This window comes from Scedosporium apiospermum (genome assembly GCF_000732125.1).
Source record: "Scedosporium apiospermum strain IHEM 14462 chromosome Unknown SEQ_SAPIO_0099, whole genome shotgun sequence".
Taxonomy (NCBI): domain Eukaryota; kingdom Fungi; phylum Ascomycota; class Sordariomycetes; order Microascales; family Microascaceae; genus Scedosporium; species Scedosporium apiospermum.
The window spans coordinates 1,654,478-1,663,665 of NW_015971800.1; the positions used below are offsets into that span (position 1 = coordinate 1,654,478).

The window sequence follows — 9,188 nt, forward strand, 5'->3', positions numbered from 1 at the left end:
TCAGGTGAAAGCTTGCCGCCTTTGTTGCCGTAACTTCGCCGCCGCGAGTTGCTGTTGATATCGCTTGCCTAGACTCGAGAATTAGTTACATTTTCATATTTATAAACTCAAAATGAGAAGAAGACGAAGGGGTTGCCAACTTACCCCTGTTCCAAACGCGGGTTTTGTCCTTGTAGTCCACCCAAGGATAATCTATCGCTCGCTCAGGATACCGGTCCAGAAGCCCAATCTTCTTCGGCTGCTCCCTGACCTTCGAGACCTGCACGACCTGCTCGCCGTTCTCATCGAAGACCAGATCCCCATTAACATCGATGACGGGCATGGCCAGGTTCTCTCGGTAAAAGCTGCCCTGCAGACCAGGCGTGGTCCGTCCAGCCTCCTGAGGGAACTGGCGAATGTACGCCGGGGTGACATCCTGCCAGTTCATCTTTCGGTCGACACGAAGGTAGAGAACGAAATCGATCTGCTCCTGCGTGTACTTGCGGTTTGTGCGAGGCAGACCCGTCGGGTTCGTTGGCGGCTTCCGCGTCTTCTTGTGCCCGTGGATGGGATCTGTGAGGGGAGGCATATGCCTGTGTGGCGCTACGGGAATGGTAGGAGGGGGCGGGAGCTGGGGCCGTTGGTGATGACCCTGATGGGTGGGAGGCCAGTTCCAAGATGCTGAGGAGGGTGCTGGGGCTGAAGTAGAGTGTGAGGGGATACCGCCGGCAAACCGGACGATATCATTAAAGCACGGTAACCTCACGACTTCTGGATAGGATTCCGTTAGCAAAAATCATGTTGAGATCTTCCCTCTTTCTTTTATTTCTCGGGGAATCTGCACCAGAGGCTGCTAAACAGGCTCTCCAACCTCTGCTAATCTACGACTTTGGATGGAAATCAAGCCGTGTAAACGTACCTGGACGTGTTTCGGTGCCATTGTCCGAGGGTGTCGATAGACGACTGTGGCGAGGAGAAGACAAAGCCCCGGCGGAGCCCGCCCATGATTCTACGTCTGATTCTCCCCCATCGTTGATCAAGAAAGGGACGTGTGGCAGCTTTTCCTTCGCCTGCGGCGAGAGGGAGACGATGGACGAGAGGGGCGAGCAGGAAGGGGATGGAGTTCCCGTAGAAGAAACTCGGCCCGCCCAACCTACGGTCGTCGACTGAGCGTCGGGCCTTAGCATTGACATTGCCAATGTCCCAACGAGGAACCCGCGCTTTTTAAGATGTCTGCTGAAAAGACGTCGATGGAGACGGTGTCGGCGGTGATGCTACTGACAACGCCTGGAGATTGCGAGTCCCAGTTAGGTTTGGGACCTCTTTTAATTTGGTTGTCTCTCTGGCGAATGGCTCGAGTCCCCTGTCTTAAGGTAGAAAGGGGAGATGGTGATACTTGATCTCAGATTTCCCCTGGGGGTATTAAGGTTAAACAAAGGGCTGACTTGATGTTTGGGTGATGTCCCATAAAGCGTGTGTAGCCAGATGGGGAGGAGTGTAGATTTATACAAGACAGGGTAGGCGGTCGGTCTCTTGAGAGGTGGGAATCTGCGCGGGTGTATACTTCATATATGTCGTTTGACGAGCGGCTAACTTGGCTCTAGCGTCTGTTGGATGCGACGATCTAAAGATCAGATTGCTCCATTGATATGCGCCGGGGCTAAACCAAGGACAGTGGAAGAAGAAGAAAAGAAGGGGAAGGGGAGAATAAGCAACGGGAAAATAGATAGTATGCAACAGACTGTGAGTGTGCGAGCGCGAGTGTGTGTGTACGGGTGTGTCTGTGGTGTGTGTATGTGCGCGAGAGGAGTGTGTATGAGTGTCTGTGGCGTGTAGTTATGGTACTGTACAGCACGGGAGTCGGATAATAGCTGAAGTACTTCACAGTCAGGAATCGGGGGGGCGTGGAAGTTGAGCCAACATGGGGGGGAGGGGATTGTAGGCGCACCCCCAGGACCAGGAGGAGTCTCTCCTCTGGAGTGTACTCCCAGGACGATAGCCGGGCCTGTTGGTCCACACGGGGAAGAAGTGGAGGGCCTAATAATAAGGCTGTATGTTTTAGATGATGTCTAGGTCCTTCTCAGACTGACAACCTTTACAGTTAGTGAGCATCACACTCCGGTCCGCGGCAGGGTCCTTCAGAGGGTTCGAGGGTCCCTATCGCCCAGAAACAGAGTGGAGAAGCCGAAAAAGACCACGGCAGAGCGACAGGAGAGTATCTTTATCGGCGCTGGACAAGCTGGAGAGTACTTTTTCGTGCGTCAAGGGGTGGGGGAGTGACAGCAGAGACAGCCGAATGCGAGAGTCTGATCAGAGACATCGAGAAACAAGTTCTCCAGGCAAGACATGGAAAGTGAGCAGAGCAGGAGAGAGAGCGAGAGGAGGGGAAAGCGACTTGATTAAGGCATCATGGGGGGGAGTAGCATCAATGGCAGAAACAAGGACGGGGCCGAGGAAGGGAAAAGAAAATTTACGGCAAGTACTACAACAACCAACATCCTTCACCCGGAAATCGACTGCGATACGATGTACTGTACAGTCCCCTCAGCGGGCTGGGAAGGCGTGTCAACAAAAAAAAAAAAAAAAAAAAAACTGCAGCTGCGGTATAATATTATCCTTGCTATGGGTCCTGTGAAGAAAAAAGAACGAATCTGGCTCGCTCACACGATTCCTGCCTGTAGCTGAGCGCCATATCCGCTTCATCGGGGCCGAAGGGTACATTGAAAGTCGATTGGGGAAGAAAATAGGAGGATTCCGGTCAGGAAAATAACACAAGTACATGGGGGGCTGCTTCGTAAGTAGACAAGAATGGAACGGATGGCATGGCTGTTGGTTCTTCTGCAATATCTCGTCAAGCATGGTCGGTCTGATTCGATCCGTTTTAGGACAGTTGCAGCACTCTCGCATCTCGTTACCATCCCCTCGGGTCAATATTCATACTGTGAATAAAAAGGATGAGAGAGGGGAAACCGTGAGGGAAAAGTGGAAGAAATGAGGGCGCGGATAGGAGGAAAGCCGAAGCTGGGAGTTGGCATCCAGGCCGTTCGTACGGCGGGCGAGTGGCGTCGATGAGGCGCCACGGCCGATGAGAACGGTCTCGAAGAGCACGAAGAGCACGGGCAGGAAATATGAGGTAGAAAGAGAAGGAGAAGAAGGAGAAGGAGAAGGAGAAGAGGCAGAGCAAGTGGCCTGGCCGCGGCGTGGAACTGTCTTGTCTGCCAGGCCAGGATCGGATGGCCAGCCAGGCTATTCTCTCTCTCCTTTGATGCAAGGGAGACGATATCCACTCCCAGTTGGTTGCTTTTCCACAGTGATGCGCGAGGATGGGGCGCAGAGAGATGATGAGACTCCAGTGGGGATGGCATTAGTGCTGTAGGATCATTTGTAGCGTCCAGTAGTGTCGGGGATTGGGATTTGGTACTACTGTACCTCCAGCGCAGCCTTTTCTGCGCATTCCCCATTGATTTCCTCGTCGTGGAATGAAGCGTCACCTCTCTGCTTTTTTCCGGTGACTCTTCGCATTCGACTCCAATCTTACCTCGCAGCCCACGCTCCACCCCTGTTGGCCGGCCAAGCTCAGTCGAAGAAAAAGACCGAGCCCTTGGCGTGGATCAGATACGATCGATCCATCGTTGGCCTTGATTAGTGTCATGATATTGTCTTGCATTGTATTGGATTGGATGTAGGAGGCATTTCGCGTGAGCAAGCTGGCGAAGAACAGGGCTACTGCAGTTACACAGAAGAGCAAGGATATCGAGGCTGATCAAGCACAACAAGCCAGCCTGCCTGCCTGCTCGCATAGGAGTATCAATACTTCATCGAGTGAAGGTCCGAGATGAACGCAACACAGAAATCCCAGAAAAGCCACCCCCTCAAAACGACGCGCAGACGAATATCAGAAATGAGAATGGAGGAAAAGACCAAGGGAGGAGGCAACATGCAACACGCAACACACAACACGCAATAGAACGAGATGGCAACACAGGAAGGAGCGAGGAGCGTTGCGGGTTGGGTAGGACAGCAGAACACAGTGCTGTGAACACTGTCCAAGCAATGAGGTGGGGAGCGACTTCTATGGGGATCGATGTGACTCGAGCTCCTCTTTGCAACGCAAAGCAAACGTGCACCTTCTTTCACCACGCGGTACGTACCGTTGTCGTATGGACACAGGTACCCACAAGTATACGAGGTACATAGGGACCCATGTATCCACTGGCCGTGGGCATTGTACAAATGTACCTCTGCCTCTCCCACCACACACAATGCTTCGTTACTTCGTACATATCCTCCCTCCGCTGCGTCCAACATCGTAGCACGACAGTACGACGCCATCATCAACGACCAAGGGTTGCGAAGCCACGACGGACAAACATGGCTCACAGGCCAGATTTTTTTGGTTCCGCAGGCGTCAGGAAGAATGCCTTGGTGTTTTTCTTATTGGGTGGGACGCAGCACGAGAAATCAGGGCTCGACTGCATCTCCCGAGGCCAGTCACACTCCGACCCGACAGTCTGGTTCAGGATAATATGAAGCTGATTTAGTTTAATAACGGCCAGAGAGGGCGGCACGAGGATGGATGCTGTTGGTCAAGCGCTCGATCCACCACCGCAAAGCAGGAGTAGAGACTGGGAAGGGTATTGGGGCGTTCCCCCCTTCTCCCTCGAGCGCTTCCGGTCTTCCGCTTCTCCTCTTCTTGCTCGTCTATTTCTAGAGTCAAGGCAAGGGCGATTATGCGCGGCTTCCCATTCTTCCATTCTTCTTCGAGTTTACCCACAACCTACGTGGCCAGGCATGCGGCCGTTGAGAGAAGAGTCGAATCAAGTGATTAATCGCCAGGCGCCGGGCTCCCTTTACCGCCCCCTTGTCTTCACAGCGGTGGTGGTGAGCGTGGCTGGCCTGGCCAAGCTGGCAGAGTCCAGGAAGCACGAGAACAAGTGGTAGTAGTACTTGTGGCCTAGACTGTTGGGTTGATGCCTGTAGCCATTCGGCAATATGGCAGATATTGTTAGATTGTCTCGAGTCTGGGGCCATGTCGGGCCTGATCGGTTGACTGATTTCCATATTTTCGAACCCAACTCGTCTCGTCTTGTCTCATTTCGAGGTTTGACCGAGTCCCGCCGCTGTACCTCAAGAGGAAGCCGTCATACGCCACGAAATAGTGCAATAGTGCAAACACACTACGCTATTATAATGGCTTGATAGCTTAGGTTCCGCTGCGGGGCAGAGACACAGAGACACAACCTGAGAATGACAACCCGAGCTGTGCCTTAGGGCATGGTTATGATGTAAGTGTAGCTAACGGCTGCTGGACATCCGGTCATCGCTGAGATGAATCAAGGGCTCTCGGTGGATGTCGGTGACAATTTTACCGTAGTTATGATTGACGGCACCGGCTCGGCTGGACAATAACGGACAAAACCCCCCCCCCCCCCCCCCCCCCCCCCCCCCCCGGGCGTAAAGTGCTCATCATCGGGCCTGGGGCTTCCCGTACCATATTCGTACTTCCCAGAACCAACAACTGGTCCATGCTTCAGGAGAAAGCCTAGACAATGTATTGGTCAATTGATACCTTCGGACCTTATTGATAGTAATAATAGCAGTCAGCCTACCCGAAACTAGGTGCCCACTCTGGATTTCCTAGTGGATAATAGTACCTGTATACGCACTCAAGTGATGCATCGTGGTCTACTTGTATACTGTGCAGGCGACCTACTTTCAGGCCGTCCATCTATTCATTCCAGACGTGCCCAATCTCCTTCCGCATATTCGTCCAATTTACTATGGGGGTGGTGCTGTACCTTAAAATAAGCCGAAGCTCTCTCGTCGCAGCAGAGCTGCTTAGCCGCCGCCGCTTTCACCCTCTAGCTTGCATCGTCGAGTTGCACAAATAAATTAGTATTGTATAGTGCCCCCCGTTATTCTGGAGAAGATCAATGGTCGATGAAAAGACGGGTCCTGGAGAGAATCCCCGCTCCTCCATTTCAACCATGCACCCAGTCCCCCAGTCCTAATCTCCGCAATTCAATAGTATTCAAGGTAATACTTAGCACATTCCAGTTGAATTTACGGAGTAAGACTGAGAAAAAGAAGGAAACTAAATCGCTGAACCCTGTCCGCATTTAATGCTGCGTGCGGCTGGTTGAGCTCTGGCCTCTTTGTGCTACCACAAGTCCTCGATCTGTTAAGGGAGCAAAGTACTTCGTCGGTGAGAGTTCGAGGGAACATGTCAACCCTGCGAAGGATACAATTTGATGGGGTCCGAGGTAATAATACAGGTTGGGGATGAGGATTGGCAGGTCGGCGTATGGAGTGTATTTCTTGCACCCGTATGGCCTGGCCTGGCCTGGACATGCATCATTATTACCTTTAAAGTACACTACTTCATACGAAGTACAGCTCAACGCTCTGCCTCTTCTAGTAATTCGTACTCCACGATCCTGCTTTTCACCACCGAGTCTCGAACCACGCCACCATTGATGATGTATCTAAGTACCTTTCCTCTCCTTGCTCTGGAGCTACTGGAAGCATCATTGATTTGATGTACGATGTACGAAGTACACCACTGACGAAGTATCAAGCGCGCTTCTTCCGACTGCAGGTTGCAGGGCCAAAACAAGATGCTGACTCGATTCTTGCAAAGGCCGGAAGTGTCGCGAGTCGACGGACTACCCACCGTTTTTGTCATGGAAGCCCTCGATTTGTTCCCTCCACCCTGTCAAAAAGAGGCGCCGTCATGCGGCACAGCTGAGCAGCTTGATAGGTTGGGGACTTGGGGTGCGTGTCGTACCGGGTTCTTCAGGGTCGAGGCCGGGGTTTGGAGAAGACCGGGTTGGGTACTCACATCAATCATCGATCCAATCTCGACCAAGTAAGTAAGGTGCGAATCCGCTAGTCCAAGTTGTGCTCACTCTCATGCAGTAGTTCAGTCGGGGGATTCAGGAAGGGGAAGGTGTGGCAGGGAACGACAGGACCGGTACGCACGGGAGTTACTCCCGCTCAGGGTCACGGTCCATTGATCTTGGATAGTAGCGCAACTACGGGGTACGAAAGCGAGCAGTGGGCTTAGTGCGCTGTCTTCCTGCTCAAATCATATCCCTCCCTTGTCAAGTTGTCCTTATCCGTGGACGGAGCACGAAGTACTTCGTACTTTGTAATTTATCCGTCGTCCGCCCGCTTCTGTTGCTGCTTCTGCTTCTGTGGTGATACGACTCTCGCGAACTTGCTGGCAGTCATGAGCTGGTGGTGGTGCTGGTCGCTGCTGCATTTGTCGTTAGTCCCACGCAAAGCCCTTGTCCTTGAGTTACCGGACCGACATGTACTTTTAGGCACGTGGATGGAATTTTAGGTGTCCTCGGGGCCAGGTAACACGAGTCCATCTCTCCCAGAACCAAACACAGAGGTCAACTACGCGCCCAAGGCAGTTTCAACATCATTTTGGTCTGTAGGTGTCTGCATCTTGGATCTAGATTGTCGAATCTTGATTCGATCTGTCCGTATTCAGATCCTGCCATGGTCAACAGCGACATATATTGCGGTGTAGAGACACCAGGGCTTCATCATGACTGGCCTCCTCTTTGATCCACCCCATGGCCCGCCAGTGGGCTAGCTTGTGCCAAGCGATTTCCTGGCCTTGACAATGAAGCGCGCGTAAGCGATGGAGCCAGAAGTGGGTATGTGCTCAAATCTTCATACGAAGTAAACAATCAGCCATGGATCCATGGACGACGGATCTCAGGAGGTACTCCGACTTCCCTGAGGATTCTTTGTTTAGCGACCGCCGTTACATTCTTGCCAGCACACAGAGCGATTCTCGATTCCTTCGAGGAGGGCCCACGATGATCGCTTGATCAAAAAGGCCTCGAGTTGAGATGAAACCCACCTTGTCCGGGTTTGGCAAGCACCCACTCATCCACCTCCTTCGTAAGGACAGATTCCACCTTGGTCCCCCGGTGGCATTTGAGCAAATAGTCTTGTCCGATACGAGATGGCTGCAGATAGGTAGTGGCCAACTCCAGACACCAACACTTTGCTTCTGCAAATTACGCAACCCTCCACCGCACACCGGAGGGAGAAAAAGTCTCCTGACCCGTCAACTCCAACTACTTCGGACTCTTACACTTTTTTTTTTTTTTTCTTGCGCAGAAGCTGTCGTTGTTACGGGTTTCCTTACTGTTTTAGACATACGAACAGGCGGCTGAGACTAGTATGGATCAACTCCGAGCTATCTGACACTCCTCCACCCGTGCCTGGAGAAAATCCTACTGCCAACCGAACGAGAGCCGAGGGTGATGGGGTGCTTGTCTTGCCTTCTTTGCTTTTGGAATCTCCTTCGTCCGCAATGGGCGAAGGAAACTACAAACTATTTCGAGAACTAACTAATCGCCGAGAACATACCCGTTGATGTACGCACCAACGAAGTACAAATAACTTAGATACTAGAATGGCGATACTCTGGACCGTCTCGAAACGGAGCATTAATGCAATCCTCTTGAGAAGGAAGTACCAAATATCCCATCCCTATCATGCAGATGGCCCTTTCTTGCTGTTTCTTTTTTTCCTTTTTTTCCCAGTTGTGCGACTTTGCTTTTCTTCCAACACAGCACCCCCGGTTCACTTCTATTCATCTCTGTGAACCAACACCTCAAGTGCCATTCGACAATCACGAGGCAAGGGGCGACCCTAGTTCTTGACAATCGTCATCCATACCGATTGCCTAGGGTGCCGGGTTGTTTGTTTGTCCGCATTGTAATTTACCCTTTCCCACCAATTTGATCCAAGGCTGCCTCCTCGTGGCTCTGGCGGCCCCTTCTCTGATTCTCACATGTTCCTAACATGGCCGGCCCCAAGGTCGGGATGGGACGAGCTTGATCTGTAAAGGCAGGAACTTACTGGTACTTCCCTCGCCATCATATCATATACAGAGTGAAAATGCCAGGTGGCTCGCCAAGTTTGGCTGAATGGAATCCTTCATCTACATACATACTACGCCTCATTCATCCACCAACGGATGCATGCGCCGCACCCCGACCAGAGTGGAGACCAGTTACTTGAGCCGGGTCTATTCTAAACTAGTCTTCTGCCTCATTACCTCTTGGGCCATGTTGTGCGGAGTTGGAAACAAGCCAAGCTTCAGTTGTCTAGATACAAGGCAGCGGTCCATCTGCTAATGAAGTACGCTGAGCCACCGGCTCTCGTCTCTAGAACAGCCT

General features: G+C 52.1%; 1 protein-coding gene across 1 annotated transcript; it reads right to left on the bottom strand.

Annotated features, from left to right (window-relative positions):
* Positions 1–1,172, bottom strand: SAPIO_CDS5894 (uncharacterized protein; the record flags this gene model as incomplete). The annotated part of the gene is made up of 3 exons (XM_016788124.1): positions 1–68; positions 145–750; positions 899–1,172. The coding sequence occupies 3 exons, from the start codon at positions 1,170–1,172 to the stop codon at positions 1–3; spliced, it is 948 nt and encodes a 315-aa protein (XP_016642440.1).
* Between the last annotated feature and the right edge of the window lie 8,016 nt (positions 1,173–9,188).